The 22,363-nt window shown below is 39.3% G+C and overlaps 1 protein-coding gene across 5 annotated transcripts in view; it reads right to left on the reverse strand.

Moving 5' to 3' along the window:
- Positions 1-554: 554 nt before the first annotated feature.
- PRTFDC1 (phosphoribosyl transferase domain containing 1) overlaps positions 555-22,363 on the reverse strand; it is a 92,751-nt gene continuing 70,942 nt past the window's right edge. For 3 of the 5 annotated variants that reach the window (XM_072749412.1, XM_072749411.1, XM_072749410.1), the window contains 7 exons: positions 18,624-18,689; positions 7,963-7,980; positions 7,643-7,699; positions 6,527-6,609; positions 5,990-6,036; positions 2,959-3,035; positions 555-1,811 (listed from right to left, as the gene is read on the reverse strand). In XM_072749412.1, coding sequence (XP_072605513.1) covers positions 1,764-1,811; positions 2,959-3,035; positions 5,990-6,036; positions 6,527-6,609; positions 7,643-7,699; positions 7,963-7,980; positions 18,624-18,689 — 396 coding nt within the window. In that variant the 3' untranslated portion in view covers positions 555-1,763. The remainder of the gene's footprint in view (positions 1,812-2,958; positions 3,036-5,989; positions 6,037-6,526; positions 6,610-7,642; positions 7,700-7,962; positions 7,981-18,623; positions 18,690-22,363) is intronic. The other 2 variants (XR_011999949.1, XM_026013685.2) reach the window with 2 other exon arrangements.

The raw sequence follows: 22,363 nt of genomic DNA on the forward strand, positions 1-22,363 counted from the left end.
TAATTCGAATAAACATACAGTCCTCAAAAAGTTATACCGATGTTTATTAAAATTCAACATTCTAAAAAAATATTTTAATACAAATTATGGATAATTTTATATTTATAATCAAATGTATCTGGGTTTCTCTAGATCTTCTGATATAAATGCGGCAGAGTGGAAATTATATTTAGAACATGAATTTGATCATTCAAGAAACTGGCCAAATTGAATTATCAGTCTCTAACTTGGATACTGATTCTTCTGTGGAACAACGCTAAAAGGAATTCCCTTTGCTGGTTTCTCACTTGGGATATCTAGGTGTGGTTTATTTTCTTCTCTGACTGGAACAAAGATATGCAGGAAAATCTTTTACAACTAAAATTCTTTGTCTTACAAACAAGCTTGAGAAGAAAAAAAAGCAGTAGATCAAGTCTGGCTTAATCGTTTGCTTATACTAGTGCATATATAATCTGGATTTTTTCCAGTAGCTTAAACATACTACTGGCTCACACACATTTTAATGGCTGAAAGTATATAAAAAAAGTTGAAGGAGGAAGAAAAACAGTAAGCAGTTATGAGACGTTAACATAACAAAGTTTTTTATTCTTTATTAATTTAAAGGAAGCCAGGACCTGATAACAATATGCTGCATATGGTTCAGAACCAAACAAAGGCTGCTTAGTTATTTATTTTGCATTTTCTCCTGTTAGGAAGTGAGAAAAAACAGTTCTATTGACACTCAGGTTTATTTTCAATTAAAATCCCCATAAACTGGAAAACATCTCATAAAAACAGTGGAAATAGAAAAAATGTTATTTAGAAAAAAAAACCTTCTTAAGTGCGCTAGTTTTCTACAGTGCCTTGGGCTGTAGGATAAGTCTTATAAAACTACTCAAAAAATAATTCAATCTCTGTGTTCATGTTGATGATAATATATAGTAGTGTCTTGTCCTTTGATGTAAATAAGAGGAAAACCTGATACTCACCAAGTTTTGAATTGACACCCCCCACCCCCGCACCGCCCTGAATCTGCCATTTGCAAATGTCCCACATGAATAAAAAGATGCAGCTTAGAAATGAGGGCCTTGCTGCCATTGTATTTTTTCTAATTAAAATGCAGAGTATTAAACACAGTTGAGTACATCCATGCATACATGACATACTGTTATCACATACCGGAAGCTCCGATCAACAGGACTGAGCAAAGGCTCATTTCATAACATCATTAAGATTCATTATACACTGCAGTTCAAAAGGTTTTGTCAAAGCAAATAGTAATGGCCTGCCAGCAATGCCCAAACAGAAATTTATATTAAATTGTCCTTTCCCTCCTTTTTTCCTATGGGAATCTAGTTGCATTCCTAGTATTTGGGTTCAGAGTTTAACTTAAAAGGCTTCCAGTTTCTTCAGATTGCAAAATAGTACCAAAATAGAATATTAAAAAAAAGTTAAGTGAAAAATATTTGAGTAACTAGGTGGGAGAATAGTAATCAAGTATAATGACTGTGTCAGAATAAAAGAAGGTAAAGTTCCAGAGTGGGAAGGTAGATAGAAAGCATGAGTCACAAGGCAGAGTATTTAATTTGGAACAAGTCAAATAAAAGCATTTGTTACTTTTTATGTTATAACCTTAGAAAAGAAAGCTCTCTCATTAAAACATTTTTTTCTTTTATACCCTGCTGAGTGAAGATGCCTGGGGAAACAAACTTTACATGCTGGCTTTCTGACTGTAGTCGTAAGTATGATGTTATCTGGAGATTCGATGGTGAGAATTTGCTTCTTTAGACTCGATACTTTTCTTTGCCGTGTTCATTGATCACACATATGTGCTGAAACAATAAAGGATTTAAATGAATTGATTTCTTTAACAAAATATAAGGTGCAGAAAATGTAATGCAGTAATAACAGAATGTCATCTTGTAATTGGTTAAAGTTCATTCAAATATACATGTGTGCATTTATGTGTGTACTCATACATAAAATCTAAAGAGACCCATTCAAAGCTTCATTGTTTTAGTTTTGAGCCCTATTCCAAATCTGGCTCTGTAGATCAGAAATGCTGAAGGAGGGCATCGTTAGCCATGGTAGAGATAGAAGTTTGCACCTGGTAAAATTACAACCTCTAGGGAGAATGGAGAAATAGCCATGGTAAACACAACATTGACTCTTATCTGATCCTTTTTGGGTAGCAAGAAACATGTTGGGAATAATTTGATTGCAAGGCACAGAAGTGGAGTCAGGCTAATGTAGGCAAAAAGGGTGGGTTATTGATAGGATAATGAGGTAGCTCAGAGAATCCAAGGAAGAACACTAGTGAAGCAACTGGAAGGCCAGAATGGGGTAGTCCATGGTGCTTGTGGATACGCTCTCTGGGGTCCTGCCATTCAGTGGTTTAAGACCAAAATCCTTTGATTTCTGTGACTTTGGGTTTAAGTTTCTAATTCTTAGGAGAGAGACACTCACATGCATGATTGGTCTATTTTGGGTAGGATATCTATCTCTAGATCATTCAACATTGTTTGAAGTCACACAGCTGGGGGTATAAACTGGCGGTCCATCTATATATGTTGAAACCATTTTGGAACGCCTAGGTGGCTCAGCAGTTGAACGTCTGCCTTTGGCTCAGGGCATGATCCCTGGGTCTTGGGATCGAGTCCCACATCAGGCTTCTCGTAGGGAGCCTGCTTCTCCCTCTGCTTCTCCCTCTGTGTGTGTCTCTCATGAATAAATAAAATAAAATCCTTTTCTTTTCTTTTTCTTTTTTTTTTTAAAGAAACCATTTCTTATTCATAAGGGGAATAGTTAGAATTGTATACAACTGTAATTGGGATTATGAATGCAGAGTGTCCGGAATATTTCTGATGCAGAAGATACCTAATCAGTGGCACCCATCATTACTACTATTTCAGTAATTTGTTAAATTTATATAACTGTTATTTGTGAAAAGAAGGCTAGGGATTTGCATGCATGACTTACATTCAGATCTCTGAAGTATTCATTGTAATCTAAGGCATAACCCACGACAAATAAATTCGGAATCTCAAATCCAACATCTGAGTAGGGAGAGAGAGAGAAAAAAAAAAGGAATAACATATAGATAACATAAGGAGAAAGCCATCATATGTTATAGTTGGCACTTACACTGTGAGGACCTTTCATTTAGGCAGAAGTGAGAAAAATGATAAGTAATGCATAGGATGAGCCCAATAGGACCTGGACCAGAGTGACGAGGCAGGAAGACAAGATAGACAAGCAAACATACAAGGAAGAATGGCTGTACTCCTACCACATGGAGCTAAGAGAGGGCTCAGATAGTCCAGGGGATAACAAGAAGTATCTATGAGTTAGTCATATAGTCCCGCTGTTCCAAAGCAAGCAGTATCCAATGATATAATGCCAAAGGAAACACTTTGGAGCATAAAGTTCAGTTCAGACAGAAGGTATTCCAGTCCTCTGGTAGGTGACTAGGTGCACAGGCTTTTGCCACCAGGAAGTGGTTCTCCCACTGTGCTCAGAGTCCTCAGCTAGATAAAGGGCAGAGAAGCAAAACCTGGGAGACAAGATGAAAGGAAGTGGGATTGTTTAGTGTGAGGAAGAGAACACTAAGGGTTATTCCAACACTAGTCTTTGAATCAAGGAGGCAGATGATATTAATTAGCTCTCTATCTCTATTCAGGGAAGAATAGAAATAAATGGATTTAAATGCAGTATGAGGTACTTAGGTTAAATAAAGGAAAATTTGTTGTAAGGAAGATAATTTTTATGGAAAAGATAGTAGGAACAGAGAATAGCTCTCCTTCAGAGGTCTTGAAACAGAATAAATGTGCCTGTGGTCCAATGGTTTTTCAAACTCTAGTTATTTTAAATCTGTTTATTACAACATTGCAGATGAGAAATATTCTTGCTTACTTTCATGAGACTGTACTTTGGTATAGCCAGTGGACTTAGAGCATGGAGAAAGTTATCCCTCTGGTGAACTATTCACCACCATTTTGATCCCTATGACCAAAGATGCTTTCACATGGAGAAGGCAACTGATTCCTGCTTGCAGAAAGTGCTGGAGGTGAGACACTTACTTTCTAGAGGGTTGCATTACATATCACTGATAAAGACCCTCCTTTGTCCCTCCAAACTGTAGGTTGCTTTGAGAAATATAATCAAAGGAGAGAAGCAAGAACAGAAGAAAAGATGTCAGAGCATATAAAAGATGCCATTGAACATATGGGAAAGAGTCAATTATGAGAAAGGAATCAAAAGTATCAAGCCTCAGAAATCCATGGAAACGAAACAGAGATTCTGACCCAGCTAAAAGGATATCAGTAAATCCCAGAGAACCCAGGCTGTTACCACAATAATGACTCTACAGTAAATGGAGCAATCTCTACAGTAGGCAGGGCACCTCAGACTGAGAAAAGCCAATTCAGAAGGCCAAACCTTCAGAGCTGTCATGCAGTAGAAGAAGGACGCTGGACAGGGGAATGGTTAGGAATCAGAGTGACCTACGTCTAGTTGGTAAATGGATGCAGTTCCTACACTTCTATTTGCAACTGCGGTGTTACTTATAGATGTCATGCAAGAGCAAGGGCAGTGATCAGAACCAGACTGCCTGGGTCCAGTACTGATGCTACGCTTACAGCAATGTGACCTTCAAAAGCCATTGAACCTTGCTGTGTTCAATTTCTTCACCTGCAAAATGGGTATATCAGTAGCATCTACCTTGGATGAATGTGGTGAAGAGTAAATGTGTTAATCTCTGTGTAGCTCTTTAAAGAGTGTAGGGCCCATCATAACCTCTTACCAGTGTTACCTATTATTTTATTCATGTCGTTGCTGTAAGTGACACAAATCATCTGTAAGTAGTTGGCTATGTCTGAAGTGACTCTTTCAACTTCAGTTAAAATCTTATCTATATGGGATCTTACGTGATTTCCTTAGAAGATTTCTATTTCCTCACTTTGCCTGACTTTACTGCACCCAGATTATATTCCCCACGCCAGTAACTGGACAGAAACGTGCTGTTGGGTCTCTGTGCCCAGAAATGATGTTGTCTAGATTTAATACACCCAGCATAGATGAAACTTGTTTTTAGAATAAAGAGTCACTGGCGAAATGTCATTGGCACATTACTCGGCCATAGTGTACTCCTCTTGCTCTGATGTTTTTTCAGCTTGCTGATGGGAACTGTAGCCAAATTATCCCAGAGGATTTAGAGCAAATGTAAGTTATAAAAAATCAAGCTGAAGTCCGCCTATATGAGTGAAAAAAAGTTGCCTCTAGTGTTAGAATAATAAATTATCAAGCTGCTTGTTTATTCTTCCTGGCTTTGGAACTATTTGTATTATCAGTAAAGTGCCCTGGATGAGCAAAGTCCTCCAGAACATATGTCCGAAGTCAAGTGTGAAGATGGTATCTGGAGATATTTGTTCTGCCAATTCTCTGTGTTACTGAACTTTTCTTTGAAGGTGATGGGAGAGGTGTCTCGGATTTCCCCTTCTGTGTGCTAAAATTCAGGCTTACTGAAGGTCAGCATTATGCATTGTCTGGTGGCGGTTTCTGGAGGCAGTATGTGAATCCTTCTAACCCTTTATGATGCCCTCCCATGCCCGTCTGACATGGACAGTGGACAAGGCAGGGATCCTGTATGTCAGCCAGTCTGGCGGGGTCAAGTCTCCCTCTACCTCCCTGATACCTATTAGCTCAGTTTTTTAGCTTTACGGTACTATGGAAAACCCAAAAATGAAAATATCCAATTCACACGACAGAGTTTCTGGGAAAAACGCAAACTGGAAATTTAAAAACCCTTATTGTAGAGGACTCTATCCTTCCAGCAAGGCTGGGGAGACCTCGAGAGATTTGTGGGAGTATCAAACCTTAACAGCTTGTGCTTCATATGGAATACTGGCAAATAGGAAATCAGAGAGTCTTCAACATGAATCAACACCACCAGCCAACCAACCAACCAACCAACCAGCCAACCAACCAACCAACAAAAGCCAAAACCACTTACAGTCGGGTCTAAAGCCATCACTTCTAGGTGTTCTCTTCACTAACAAACTACCATTAAGAAAAAAAAAGAAAGAACAAAGAAAAAAGCACTTAGTGATCCAGATAAAACTTCTGTGCATTGCAAATAGAACTAAACATCATTAAGATATGTATTTTCCCCCTGGAGCATGTGGGGCACCATCACGGTCCCCTAATTCACCCTCCTGCTACTGTGGCACCACATCAGTGATTCTAGATAAAAGGAAGGGAGAGAGACTCTGGCACCAGGCTCAGCCAGCTGCTCCTGGAAGCCGCTAATGGAGGCACAGTAGCGAGAGACTCAGACACCTAGCAAAGCATGTCCTCTTCCCCTTCCTCTCTCTCAGGCCAGCAGTCAAATGGGCTATTTGTTCAGTGTGGTCAAGCCATAACGCTCCAGGGCAAAGGGGTCACTGGTTTGGAATAGACTGCTCTCTTTGGAGATAACATCCTGTGTTAGCATCCTTCTCGGGCTTATGGGGAGATGCAGAAGCAACAATGATGTGAATGTCCTACTCACCTGGCTACCTTAATCATGTTGGGCTTGTATTTCTTTATGCTACTGAGTAGCACTTTCATGGTTTTCCCAGTTCCAACAACATCCTTTGCAAAGAGGACAGATAGATTCAGTTGAGCGCATTTGGGCAGCATAATAGATTTTTCATCCAGACAGATGATTGTACTCCTTATTAATAATGCATCATAATTAGAATTGCCATCAGATGGAGTCAAAGTAGGAAGCAGAGTTGGTTACATTTTTTAGACAGGTGCTTCTCTATGAAGCCGGGTTTAGTGATGAATATTTCCTCTTGGAATCCTTGAACTGTGTTGAAAGCTACGTTCGGCCTTTGGAGAGCGTACGGGGCTGCTCACTGAGTACATTTGGCCTTGTGCATGCACATTCAAGGACTAAATTTGGCCTTGAGGTTATGCAACACAATACGGAACACATGAATTTTCATGGACATGGGATGTACAGCTGAATACGCTGAATGGATAAACACCTCCCCCTTGCCCTCCCCACTCAATAGGGGATTCTACGGCTGGGAAGTGAGATGTGTCTGGACGGCAGCTGGTGACAGCCTGTGAATTCTGAGGGTGCGAGGCTGCGGCGAGCCTCGGCTCATCTCTGCTGATGAGCTGCTGCACAATTAGAGGAGAATGGGCCGCAGAAGTGTATTGTCCTTGGGACAGAAATCAGCTGTCAGGAGCTGATTATCAAAACAACAGGTCTGGATTTAGCCAGGGTTGGGCAATTCGTTTGGCTAGAGGGCCTACTTCGTGGGCCATGTCTGAGCCAGGAGGACTGCAGATACATATGGCACACACAGGCAATTGTGTAACAAAAGCTTGAAAACAGCTCCCTTGAATTTTTGCCAGCTGATAAGACAGGCGTGCTCTTGAAGGAAAAGTGGCCATGTGCTGTATTAAGTCCACGGCTGCCATAGGGCCCATTACCTTTCATTTTTTTATTAGCAGAAAACGTAAATTAAATTATAGCTTTTTCTTGGATTGTCATTTTAAAATGGATTGTGTTTATGATTTGGTTGCTGAAGGTAGGATTGTTAGAAGTCATTAGAGGTTGCTAGCAAGAACATCGAATTAAGGGTGAAAAGAGTTCAAATCTTGGCTTTACTATTATATACATGTGGTTCTGTTGGGCTAGTTTCCTCTTCTGTAAAAATGCCTGATTCTGAAATAGATGTAAGAACCAATTTAGACATGTGTGAAATTAGACATAAAAGTAGATAAAGTACCATGAAAATATTATTACAAAGCTTTTATTCTAAATGGTTTCAAGCCACTGATTCTAGTTAGCTCTTAGTACATCTGGAGAGCCATGCACACAGTGTGAATTCAATAAATCCTTGTCTACTTTGATAATAAGTTCTATTTTCAAAACTCACCATTGGATTCTTTCAACTTTCAAATATGGATAAAGAAAAGTCAGCTTACCTCAACAATGAGGACATTCTGAAATTTAAAAAAAAAAAACACGGTTATTTAGAATATGATGCAAATCTGGCTCATGAGAGGCACACATTTTTGCTTACAGTTAGAAATTTCACAATTTGCTTAGCTGGTCCTCCCCCATCCATCTAACTCAAATGCTTGGAAGTAATGTAGGCATTCCAGATTCATGCTAACAGTGTCTCTGCAATTACTGGGTGCTGCAATATTGGTGTCTATATTCAGGTTGGCAGCAGGGTTACCTCAGATCCTATACCTCTCTGAAGAGCTATTCACAAGGTCATCCCATGTCCCTAATTCTGGCAGACACCCCTATCCAGCATTCTTTGGTATACAAAGTTTACTAGGAAAACAACCATATAAACTATGTTGTCAATGGAGACAGTGCTCTGCAGAAGGATCACACATTCAACTGTGACTGTCCTATATTCTTGCATAGCCACCAGTCACAGGGATTCTGTATTTACTCTCCAATTTTCAGCCTTAAGGAAGGAAGGGTTGGCCTGGAGACAGCACTGTGAAGTGCCTGGTTGATATTTTTAGAAACATGGTTGGATTCCTTGCTATGTGCTCACAAGGCATACTTCTCTTTCTACCTAAAAACACCGATTATGTTTCATATCAATTCCTGTTTTTTAATTTATTTTAAAAATTTTATTTATTTATTCATGAGATGCACAGAGAGAGAGAGAGAGAGAGAGAGAGGCAGAGGGAGAAGCAGGCTCCACGCAGGAAGCCCGATGTGGGACTTGATCCCAGGACTCCGGGATCATGCCCTGAGCCGAAGGCCGACGCTCAACTGCTGAGCCACCCAGGTATCCCTCAATTCCTGTTTGATATCTGTCTTCCTACTAGAATATAAACTCCACGAGGGTGGGGATCATGTTTGTCTTGTTTACTATTGTATTCTCAGTCCCTAGTATATATATATATACCTGCATATAGATGCTCAGCAATTATTTACTGAGTGGAGGACTAATAACTGATGACACTGATTAATGAATTAAAACCAACCAATTAAATGGATTAGTAGTTACATGTCAATACTGTCTCACCAAATTAAAATATGAATTTGTTAACATGATATTGCAATGAACTAAAGGGTGTGGCTATTCCCTCAATGTAATGTCTCTCTTTAGATGACTCTTCATTATCCCTCTGATTCATATAAGACTTTGAAAATTCTATCAAGCCTTACACCTTAGAAAGCTCACTTATGTCTAATGCAAAAGAAATTTAAGTAATGAAAGTGTTAGCTACCCAACCAAAACCATATTTACTTTATGAGTCAAATACTTCTTAGGTGGAAATATCTTTCTGGAAGTGTTTTTCTCTCAGGTATAGTCATTAAATAGTCATTTAGTCATAAAATACATTTTATTCTTTTTAAAGATTTTATTTATTTGAGAGAGAAAGAATATATGAGTGGGGGGAGGGGCAAAAGGGAAGGGAGAGGGACAAGCAGACTCCCCACTGAGCATGGAGCCCGCTGTGCAGCTCCATCCCAGGACCCTGGGATTATGACCTGAGCCACGGCAGATGCTTAACCAACTGAGCCACCCAGGGGCCCGTATTAAATACAGTTTAAAAACCTTAGTTTTATCATTAAAATGTAAGGTTATCTTGTCCATTTTTAAAGTAGGTCATGCCCACAATATCCCCTACTCTAAGAGTCACAGTGACAGAGGAGTCCCCTTGGTATTCTGAACACATTTGCTGTGTTCTTAACCATTTACCCACAATAGTTAGTTAGGATGTGCATTTTTAGTCTGATTGAGGCTTAACCAACGATGCCTAGTAACCAACCTGAAAACTTGGAGAATACTTGGAGAATTTAATTCCCTGGTTCACAATCTCTTTTTGTTTCAATCTTATAATGTAAAACTCTTTAAAACTTTGTTAGTCTGCATTCTTGCCTAATTAAATAAAGCACACTGAACATAATTAAATTTGCTTTTTAAAAGCTTAGAACCTTGCAAAACAAAAGTCATCTTTGAAAAGATAGCTTTAACTATAAGATATAGTGGTGGCTGGGTAGTGGGACTTGAATGTGTACTAATTATAATGGAGAGATATATTATCAAAATAACTTAAACACATTTTAAAACTAAGGAATGCATATACAGATTCAAAGTCAAATAGAAAAGTCTAAAGATTTTGTAAATGTTGATGTAGACCCAATTGTAAAGTATTTGACCATGCTTATGTACTTTAAAGTTATCGTGACATTCTATATTATGCATAACCAAAATATTATCACATCTAACAAAAATGACAATAATCTATTTTATTTTATATTTTTCATTTTTTCTAGTTTTATTGAAGTATAATTGACATACACTTTAAAAGTTTAAGGCGTACAGCATAATGATTTGATTTATATATGTTGTAAAATGATTACCTCAATAAATTTAGTTAGCATCCATCATCTCATATAGATACAATAAAGAGAGAAAGTAAAAAAGAAAACAATGTTTTCCTTGTAATGAGAACTCTTAGGATTTACTCTCTTAACAACCTTCGTATATACCACACAACTATAGTGTTAGCTATAGTCATCATATTGTACATTTCATCTCTAGTACTTATTTATCTTATAACCGAAAGTTTGCACCTTCTGACAAACTTACTCTGATTTCCCTGCTCCCCACCCCCTGCCTCAGGTAAACACAAATTTGATCTTTTTTTCTATGAGTTGTGTTTTTGTGTTGTTTTGTTTTAGATTCTACATGCAAGTACAATCATAAGTATTTTTCTTTCTCTGTCTGACTTATGTCACTTAGTATAATGCTCTCAAGGTCCATCCATGTTGTTGCAAATGGCAAGATTTCCTAGTTTCTTATGATTGAATAATATTCCATTGTGTGTATGTGTGTGTATGTGTGTGTGTGTGTGTGTGTGTATGTGTATCACAAGTTCTTTATCTGGCAACAATTTCTTAATATCGTATAAAACCTAGGACATATTTAGATTTCCCTAGTTATCTTTAAAATGGCCTTTGTAGCTGGTTTGTCTAGTTGAAGCCCATGCACTGGGTCTTTAATTCTCTTTTAATTTAAAATAGTCTCTTTTACTATTCTTCTATTTCTCAATTTAATAATTCTAGAGATCATCTATTTACTATGTTATATAACGATGAGAACTTAATTCTTTTATACTATCTCGCTTCTTTTTCCATCTCCCAGGGTAGATATTTGTTATGACTGTATCTTCTTGTACTGCTCACATTTTTTTCCCAGTACAAAGTCAAGTAGTATACTATAATTATGTTCCCCTTTAAAGCTTGTTTCTTTACTTGGAATTCCTAATTGCTTTCCTGTCATCATTCAGTGTTTTCAACTGCAATAGCACTTCCTTGTCTGCCTTTCTTTCTTTCTGGCAAGCTCTTCTTTCTTGGAAGGATTAGTATGAGGAAAATATTGGTTAATTATGGTTTAACTATATTTCTCAAAGAATTTGGAGGATTAAGGAAGCTAAGTGGGTTGATAACATCTGTAACAACACAAAGAACTTTCTGAGTTGTGTACAGTATTTAAAAAGTAAAATTATTTAGTGGGTTCATAAATGATGGATACTGATATATGAATACCAATGAATACTGATATAAAAAACCCATCTGTTACTGAAAGAGAGCTATGCAGAAATCTAGAGTTTCTCAGTGAGTTAAATAGAACAGTCAATACATATATATTTCTTTTCTTTTATCGAACATCACACTATTTTCATCACACATATTTTCAAATTCTTTCCTAAGTAATACATGGGTTTACTGTCTGGATTGCTAGCTGCCTATCTGCTGTTCACCTCCAAAAAAGCAATATCCTAGTACCTTTGGAAATTACTATACAAAACAAGTAGCCCAAGAGTATGGAGAAAGTGACTACCCTTAGAGGCATTTTCAGTAGTGTCTGAGAGAACTAATCTCTTCACACTTCAATATACCAGGGTTAGCTCCATAAGCTAAGGGACAAAGACAAATTCATCTTTATATGATCAGCATATATCATGGAGACCAGTATGTAATAGGTGCTCAAGAAATGCAACAAATTGACAATTTGAACCTTATTTCTTTCTTTAGTTCCTTATACTTTTAACATATCCCCTCTGTTTTTTTTTTCCTTCAATGATGTACAATTCCTCCTTAACTGAGCTATAATTAATATTTACTGCTTTTAATTTTGCACCAAGAAATCTCCCAAAATTCCCCTCACTTTCCCCTCTTTTTCTGAGCAAGTAACCTTGGAAATTTTTTCAGGACACGCCGTGCCTCCTAAACGCTTCCAATCTGATAATTCCGATCACTGAATCTGAGATGTCTGCCAGTTACTGTCTTAGTCTTCTCATCACACCTAGCTCATTTCCTCCTGGAAAGTAAGTAAAATTTGCAACCTTAGGGCCGCAGGCAAAAATTCTATGGGGTCTCTGGAGTGTGTCCTTTCGTTGCTATGGTGCAGTCCTGATGGAAGCTAATCACCTTGAGTTTCTTGAAGGAAAAGAAAGGAAAGATGAAAAAGAAGAAAAGAAAGAAGGAAGGAATTATGTAAATCTAAATGATTTTCTTAACTAGGTTATTCCCACTTTCAGTCTTTTAAAATGCAAAATGATTAGCACGCCACAGTCTAATCGGCAGCAGCATAGTTTCGCATCTATGGTCACGCCAAGCAGAGGGATGGCAGTAATGATGATGGGCTCATTGTGGGTGCTGAGCATGGGTAAGAGTGTGAATATGAACCCCATGGAGAAAGGAATGTAGTTCAGCATTTCACTTTATGTGATAAGTCACAAAATTGCCAGAATCATCAGTCGGTGGGCATTTCCATTATTGTTCTCAGCCTAGTCAGATGCAATAAAAAGGAATGATTTAAATAGTTAAGGCAGCCAAGGAGGAAATTTGGCAGGTTCTGACGCTTCATTCTGGCATTTGATTAGAAACTTATTTGGGGGGGGAAGGTGGCACGTCTCCTGAAATCTTGCATTTAACCTGCACATCTGTGTTTTCCCGTTGCCAGATTTGGGTCTGTTTCCATGCATTTGGTTTTATTCTACCCCTTTCAGAGATTTCCCTTGAACATGAACAAAATCTTCTTGCTTTAATGGATACACACATTTTATGAAGTGCCAGGATTAAATCAACTTTGAAAAAAAATCAACTAGAGAGCACGTTGTGCAGACAGCTTGAACACACCAAGGAAAATGCTTTTAAACATTGTGAGCCGACGAAGCCATTTAACTTAATCATTGAGGGTTCCCTTTATTCAACAGCCATGACCTATTTAGAACCATGACTCAGCCAGCTTCCCTTATGAGCTTCCTTTTCTTTGCTTTAAAAAAAAGTAGAAAGAAGGCAAGGAAAAAGAAAAAAGAAAGAAGGAAGGAAGGAAAGAAAGAAAAAGAAAGAAGAAAAGAAGGAAAAAAAATAGAAGACAAAAAAGAGACAGGTCCATGGGGGCTATTGTCTCTTTTCTGAATATTTTAATCCACGCATCTTTACAGAGTTTAAGAAGTTATGTAGTACAGTTATGGGATTTATAATGTATAGACAATTATATAGGTGAGTGATGTCCCTATGTTTTTAAAGGTTCTTTTATGAACAAATCTGAATTTAAAAAAATCTTTTCACAGTGTTCTTTTATGGACAAATCTGAGTTAAAAAAAAAATCTTTTCACAGTGTGTGGGTGGCTCCATCAGCTCAGGTTCTGATCTCAAGGTAGTGAGATCGAGCCCTGCATCAGGCTCCATGCTCAGCTGGGAGTCGGCTTGAGATTCTCTCCCTCTGCACCACACCCCCCCCCCCCCCCCCCCGCCCACACACTCTTTCTCTCTCTCAAATAAATAAATAAATCTTTTAAAAATTTTAAAAATCTTTTTTAACCTTCTCTCCTTCATTTCATCACTGAGCTCTGCTGCTGCTACTTTGGACAGCACTGTGCCTTCTGCAGTGCTCCTATTTGGCTCTTGTGGTTCTAGTGCTCACACTTGCTCCACCCATATGACCTCCAGACTAGTTTCTCTGCCTGGAATCTCTTTCCAGTCCTCAGTGATTCTACCCTCCTATCAAGTTCATGTTCCCAAAGCATAGCTTCTCGATGTCACTTTTGCCCAAAAACTTTTGCAACTCCTCTTTCCTTTTCTGAGCAAAGTTAAACTCTTTACTGAGACATTCCATATATTCTACAAACCAAACTTAACTTACATTTTTGTGGTTTTAAAGTATTGTTTCTCTATTTCAGGCTGATTTCCTTCAGTCACATTGGTCTGCTCTTGTCCTCTGGCTCTCCTATTTCTCTCTTTTGTACCTCATTTCATGATCCTCTTCCTCCCTTTTCTGTGTTACTCTCCAGCTTTCTGGTCCCAAGTAATACCTCTGGCCCCTCTTATGAAGACAGTCACAGTCCCCAGGAATCGTTCCTACTTTGGATTTCTTTTATGGGCAAGGAAAGAGTCTCATGTGGAAATACCTGTGAAGCTCTTCCCTAGGGGCTGAGCATTAAAAAAAAGAGGAGTGTACAAGTTCAGGGCAGACTAATAATATAATGATAAATACAGCTTCAGTATAAATTTGTTGATTGAGAAAACGTATAATCACTTTGTAAGGGAAAAGTTAGATGATGATTTACAGCAATGCTTCCATTCTATGCAGGTATTTACTGCAGTTTGACTTTCTTCTACAACATTAAAAAGAGTACCCACTAATTGTTTGGTACTATTTCAAGTTTTTTCCCCCCAGCTGGTGTATATTCTGCTTGATGGAAAGATTCTGAAGGGCCTCTGAAACTTATTTTTAAAGTTCTCTCAAACTCAACACCTAGCCTTTCTCTGAAAAGCTGAAGAGTGGGTGAACAGATCAGGCCATATAAATGCCTTCATCTGTTTTAAGGAAAAGGGAATTCCAAATGTTAAGTGAAATTGTTTTCATTCCTCCACCTTCAGGTGTGCAGCGTTCACCAACCCAGTCCCCACTTTGAATCTTTTATGACACCAAAGCCCTTATGCTTCTTGAAGACAATGTGTCCTCACTTGACAGCTTTCTCACTGAACTTAAACCCAATTCACTGGTTGATGTGCTCTTTGGTCTGGCTAGATGGGCTTCTATTTACTTTCCCTCTACCATGCCCTCCTTTTCTTACCCTTCATTGAACACTTCTGTTTTTGTTTTTGTTTTTGTTTTTTTTTTTTAAGAGAAAGAAGAGCCTGCATTGAATGAGTGACTTGTCAGCTAGATATCTTGCATGATGCAGGAGATAGGATGATGAATAAGATAGACAAGTCTCTATCCACCTTATACTACATTCTGGTGGGGGAAATAGACAAATAAAAATGTTAGTTAGCCTCCAAGTAAACACTCCAAACTGTGGAAAGGGCTTGACTTAAAACCGGGTACTGATATAGAGATGACTGGGGAAGGTGAGTAGCATGCAGGGGAATAGTGCTCATTTTAGACCAAGAGTCAGGGAAGGACTCCCTTACACTGGAGGCTGAGACATAAAAGGTAGGCAGAAAATGGATTCCAGGTTGGAAGCCACATTTCCTCCAAGGTCTTGGTAGGAAGGAACTTAACCAGTGTGATTATGGCACTATGAGGAGAGGTGAGTGGTGTATGATGATGCTGGGAAGGAAGCAGGGCCAGACCACACAGGTCTAAAAGGCTGTGAGAAAGAGGTTGGATTATAATCTTAGAACACTGGGAATAGGGTTCCCAGATAAAATATGGAACACCCAGTTACATTTCAGATGAATAACAAATAACTTTTGAGCTTAAGTATGTTCCAAATATTGCTTGTGACATGCTTATACTAAAAATGTATTCATTATTTATTTGAAATTCAAATTCAACTTGGCATCCTATTCTCTCTCTCTCTTTTTTTGCTAAGTCTGACAGCCCTAGTTGAGAGGGCGCTGAAAGGTTTTCAGTAGGCAAGTGAGGCGATCCAATTTGTATTTTAAGAAGATCCCTTTGGCTTTTGTTTCTTGGAGGATAGTTTGGAGGGTAGCAAGAGTTAAATGAAGGCAGAAGTTCAAGGAGACTAGTTAGGCTACCGTAACATCCCAGAGGAGGGATAGTAGTGGTCTGGCCCTAGAAGACCAGTGCTTCTTAAATTTGCATATGCGTAGGAATCATCTAGGGATCTTGTTAAAAGGAAGACTTAACTCAGAAGATCTGGGGTGGGATCTGAGATATTGCATTTCTAATTAGTTTGTAGGTGGGGCTGACCTTGCTGCTTCCTAGTCCAAAGGTCAGCAAACTATGGCCCATCGGAAAAATCTGGCCTGCTGCCTATTTTTCTAAATAAAATTTTATTGAAACATGATCCATGTCCCTTTGTTTACATTTTTTCTATGGCTGCTTCCTGGTTTCATGCTATGATAGTGGAGTTAAGCAGTTGCAACAGAGACCGTGTAGTCCACAAAATCTAAAAACATTTACCACCCAGCCCTTCCCTAAAAAGTTCATTAACCCATGCCCTAGACCACATCTTGCTACTGCAAAAGTCTAGGCTTGGGTGATTACTGCGAAGACGGTGAGAAGTGGGCAGATTTAAGACACATTTGAAAGCACTGAATAATGAAACACTCCCCTCTGATGTGAGCCCAGGTACCCTGAACTACATAAAAACGCATCTTTAAACCTAAGCTATTGCGACAATTGAGAACCTGGCTAATCAATGTTGATTCATCTTAGAAATATTTACCCATTCTAAGCTCAAGGGGTTACTCAGCACACATTTAGATATATATAGAAATCCATCTACGCACCCATAAATGCAAGTGTAAAGATACCACGGAACAGCAACTGGTAACCTGGAAGAATCATTTGTCATTCGAGAAAAAATTGAAGTTGATTCCTGCTTGTGCTTACTGCCAGCTGATTTTCCATCTCTCCCATCTCACCTCCCATGATCTCTACTTTCTCATGAAGGGAGAGTGTCTTTGTATTAATTCTAGGAGGGGATACTGAGGCACAGCACTATGACCTCTCCTATCACTCGGCGCCTAGTGATACCCTAGAAATACCCTTTCCCCATCCTCTTCTCTACGTCTTAAGGAAAGGGAATATCCGGTACTTACATAAGAGGGAGATCACTTTAAAATGAGATAGAACACATGATGAGACGAGCATTGGGTGTTATACTATTGCTAGCAAATTTAATTTAAATAAAATAAAAAAAATAAAATGAAATTGAGGATGATTTTAGAAAGTAGGAGAGAAACCCAATTTTGGGTGCAACCTTCTTCTTGGCATTCATTTAGGATTCTTAGAATTGCCACTCTAACAGTTCTGCTGGTAATAACACACAGCAAGAGGTTTGTACCACACACTGTATGGTTTTTCTCTTGTGTCATACACCTGTTAAGGCCCCAAATGACTTATCCTTTAAAGGCCATTTCAGGGTTGTTAAAATTTGTGAATTTTTGGAAATTGCTTTAGAGTATTTTAGCTTTCTAGGATGTTATTTTTATTTTTTATTTTTTTGCAGCGCTCAAACTCACAACCATGATATCAAGACCTGAGTGGAGATCAAAAGTCTGAGGCTCCACAGACAGGGCAATCAATCCAGGTGCCCCAAGGTTGTTTTTTCATGCACTGACGTCTTCAAATGGTGGTCCAGAGATGCATTAACATAAGCAAGATAATTCCAGTTTTTGTGGAACATAATTTCTGTCTAGATAGCAATGGCACACTTGGATGGCTACTATGCTATCTTCAGGGTAGAGGGAAGGAAGCTGGTTTGTATAGTTAGAGTCCTTGTGACTCTGTAGTTTTCCTAATGTTATTACACAGATTTTTAATACATGTGCCTGCTATTCCTTCTCCCCATCCGGACACTGCATAACAATAACAGCCACAAATGTGAGAGATTAAACTTGAGGAAGAAACTGATCCATTTGACTCAGACAGCTGAAGTTGTTCAAGGATAATGAATACAAGATAAGTCTGGAGAGCTGTTGCTTGCATTCACAGCAAAATTTGAATCTCAAGTCCCATTTCCACAATGGCCATGTGCTTCATGAAACAACTCTTCCTTCCACGGGATACATTTATGTCACAATCCAAACAGATTTTCACGTAATTATTAGGCATTGGCAGGCTTGGAACTCCATGTTGAAAGTGGAGTTGTCAGCCCCATGAGCTAGTGTATTATGTTCTTTTGCATGAGAGTGAAAAAGGCATAAGGTTGAAAACTGTGCTCTCAAGAAATCCTTTTTTTATTCCCTCCTTAAATTTTAGATATTTCGACAACCCTGTTTAAATGTCTTACTACAGTGCCTAGGTGCTGAGGCATAGATGAGAGCCAATTAAAAAAAAAGCAGACACATAAAGGAAAAGCTTCCTTTTCAAGAAGAACCTGCAAGAGGAGAAAAGGAAGAGAGCAGGAGTGCCAAGGGATTTTGTAATGAACTGTTGTCTGAAATGAGATTGGAAGGAAGGTTGGAGACGAAAGATCTGGTCAGACTCAGGTCTTGGAAGCATTATAAAAGGAGTGTTTTATAAGGAAGAAATCATTAAAAGGATTCACACATCCATTTGCATGAATTAGCAAACCCGGGAGAGTGTCTGAAATGCATTGCAAGAGCTGACCTGAAATGAAGGTCATTGATTTCCCCATGACATCAGTGCAGACCGAGCAGAGTTACATTTACAAACCTTTCCAGCCAGTGTTGAAAGATCATGGCCTCCAATTATCTGCATCTCGCCCATGGACTGGTCGTTCTAAAAAAAAGAAAAGATAATATTTCACTGTACCAGAAAACCTTTACAGCACATTTTCCCCCATCTACCCAGCTTGCGGCTGGATTGCGCCTGACAAATACGGCACAAATAGCTGGTACAGATTCCTGGTTGCCCCTGGTTACCGAGAGCCACTCGCCTGCTACCGTGCTGGAGACAAAGCATTCTAATGGCTTGAGGGGAGGGGAGACACTGCGGTGGGGGGATGTTAAAGGAGTGGAGAGAAAACGAACAAACCTAATTTAGGAACACAGAAGTGATGGGAGGTGCCTGAACCTACCCCAAGGCAGATTGAATTGGGGCAGGCAGTCCTACTCTGGGACCTCCCTGGGTGGAGGGGGCTCCCCTGGGGGCCCCCAGAAGTGGACCACGCATTTGTGTGCTAGGCCAACAAGCCCCAGTCCTCCGCCAGCAATCAGATGGTGATTCCCCAAGAGATTTGAGGCCTCCTCTACTCCTGCCAACACAGGTCCAGACTGTCCTCTGAGGTTGAGGGTGATTCTAACAGTTCACAGATCAAGCACTATGGCACTTAGGCCTTCAGGCAGGATTGAAGAAGCTTCAAGAAACTCTTGCAGTCCCAGGAATACGTCTAAGAGACTTTTTATACCCCTTTCATTAGAGATCATGAGTATTCACTTTTTTTTTTTTTTGCATATGCACTTTTGTGATGTTTTTATATCATACATCATCCTGTCCTAATTAAATCACACACACACACACCCCAAAATGGATTGTCACATAGCACACATCACAACAAAATAACATGGAGACAGAACAGGAGACAGAAAGCAGGCAACTTGTTTTCTGGCCTCACTGCAGAGACAGGGCAAAGGGACGGACACACAAACCCTACAGACAGTGGCTCGGAGACCAAGCAAGAATGCGGTCATGTTGCAGTCCCTTCTAGCAATAACCTTAGGGAGAAGATGATGGTGCAGGCACCCTGTGAAGTATGTGCTGAACCAGAAAACACCTTAGGTCACTGCTGTGGCTTTCTTAGCTTAGGATTTTCCTCTCTTATTCCAGCAACAAGGCTCTGACTCCTTCCTGGAGGTGGGGTGGAACTGTGTGGGGCGGGCGGATGTCGTTCATTCCCTAAGGATCAGGTGGGGCCAGGCCTTGCTAGGTAACCAGCTCCGCCTGAAGCCGAATCCAGCCTTGGACTTTCTAGCTACTGAAGCCAGGGTCTCCCCTTAGGAATGTTCCTGGGTTGGTTTGAATTGGATTCTGTCACTTGCAACAGAGTCTCTATCGAGGCATAGTTACTCGGTCATAGAATTGGTCATCTGGGAAGGGAAAAAGCAGCCAAATAACCAATAGAACCGTTGTTCCAATGAAGCAGCTGTTTGTCTTTTTACCTTACTGCTTGAGAGAGGAGAAAAATGACCTTAAAATGTTTTCACTTCCTCTTGGTAAAGCATTCACTCTTTATGGCAACAGGGTGGAAGGGATGTCCAACAATTAGATAAGTCCAAAAAAATTCTTAATGGGAACTGATCTAAAAAGGAGAAAGTCAAGAACATCCAGAATTCACAGATCTCTTGCTGTTTTTGAATGAACATTTATTTATTTATTTTAAAGATTTTATTTATTTGAGAGAGAAAGCATGAGAGAGAGAGAGAGAGAGAATCACAAGCAAGGAGAGGGGTAGAAGGAGAAGCAGACTCCCTGCTGAGCAGGGACACCCGCCCGCCCCCGGCCCCCCCCCCCCGCCCCCATGCAGGGCTTGATCTCAGGACCCTGGGATCATGACCTGAGCTGGAGGCAGACACTTAACCAACTGAGCCACCCAGGTGTCCCTTGAATAGGCATTTATAATCATACATTCACAAAGAGTCATGCTTTAGGTTAGGAACTTGTCAAAGGAGAAGATTTTCTTGTCACTTTTAGAGGTGCTGAGATACAGGCGTTAACATAGGGGGACTGTCTGCATATTAGACTGAAATGTGTTGTTAATAGCAGCAGGAAAAATAAAATTTCAATACCTCCAGAGGACGGAGGTATGCAGAATTGGATGCAACTACTAGACCACAAAGTTTAATGTAACAAACTAGATTTACCCTCTGCCAAATCAGAGTAAACTTCATAATAATTCTACTATGATCATCTTCATTCTATTGATTGAAAGCAAGAACCACACTATATCAGAAACCTAAATAATATGTTATAAGTCACCCATTCAGCATGTTGCCACGCAAGTCTTATATCAGAAGGTCTTACTTAGAGTCCAGGTTTATAACATGTTTTTATTATTAGATCTGTCCTTAACTCATCTGGAACTTATGTCTTCCAAGTGTGTATATAGTCAATTGTCCCAATACTACTTATTGAATTGTTTGGGGTATTTCCCCCCTTCTGGTTGGAAATGTCATTTTTATCCTATCTTTCTTTCTCACATGTGAGGGCCAATTTCTATATTATTCTGTTTCATTAGCCTAAAATGCCCATTTTCACATTCATATATACTGTTAAATTATTATCACTTTTTAGTATTTGGTAGAGAGAGTCCTGTTTTTGTGTTCTTTTTAAGAAATGGTCTTAGCTATTTCTGTATATCTATTTGCCAATTTACTGGGCTGTTATGAAGGTCAAATGAATTAATATATACTAATTATTTAGAACAGAGCCTGGCACACCATAAATATTTCCCTCCCTCCCTTTCTTCTTCCTTCTTCTCTGCTTCCTTCTTTTTCTCCTTCCCTCCTTCCTTCCTAGGAAATGGTCACTCCTCAGACCTCTCTGGTACTCTGGAGTCTGGAGCTCCCTCTGGTTTGATCACACCAGCAAAGAAACCTTTCGTGTCTTGCTGGAAGGGAGAGCAGAACTTCCAGGACCATCTTCTCCATTCATCCATTACCCATCACCTTGCTGCTTTTAGCCCATTCCTCCTTCTCTCCACCTTCTAAGAACCTAGAGACTAACTTGTGAGGCTTTCAGGAATTCTGAGGTATGAATCCTGTATTTCTCATTGACAATTCCCTCCATAGGCATTTAGGTGTTCACTTTGCCTATTCGGCTGAGTCAGTGCCCTTCCTTAATCCGTTTTGCCTCCTAAAAAGCACTGACATCTCTTATCTGCTGAGGTCTTCTTCCCTCCTCTTTGTCCTTGCACATGTGTATACCTCATTTATTTCTTTACTGGTATTTTGGTGGGATTTCAGGAGGGAATAGAGCTAATTGTATGCATTCAATCCATTGTGTGTAGCCATGATATTTTTCTGATGGTCCAAGAGCATCCTTTAATTCCTAGGATTGATGTATATTTTTTAAAGATTTTATTTATTTTTCATGAGAGACACAGAGAGAGGGGCTGAGACACAGGCAGAAGCAGAAGCAGCAGGGAACCTGATGTGGAACTTGATCCCAGGACTCCGGGATCATGACCTAAACCAAAGGAAGACGCTCAATCACTGAGCCACCCAGGCACCTGGATTGATGTATTTTTTAAAACATCATTGGTTTTGATTTGATAATATTTTATTTGGGATTATTTGTCTTATCTTCATATTCATCTCATCTTCATTCATCTTATCTTCCCAAGTCTTATCTTCATAAGACTGCTTCGTCTTATTTATTTCATTAGTAAGATTGGCTTATAATTTTAAAGCAAAGTTATACTAGCCTCATACAATTCATTGAGTGGTTATCTTTTT

This window comes from Vulpes vulpes, chromosome 2 (assembly GCF_048418805.1).
Source record: "Vulpes vulpes isolate BD-2025 chromosome 2, VulVul3, whole genome shotgun sequence".
In the NCBI taxonomy this organism is placed as follows: Eukaryota; Metazoa; Chordata; class Mammalia; order Carnivora; family Canidae; genus Vulpes; species Vulpes vulpes.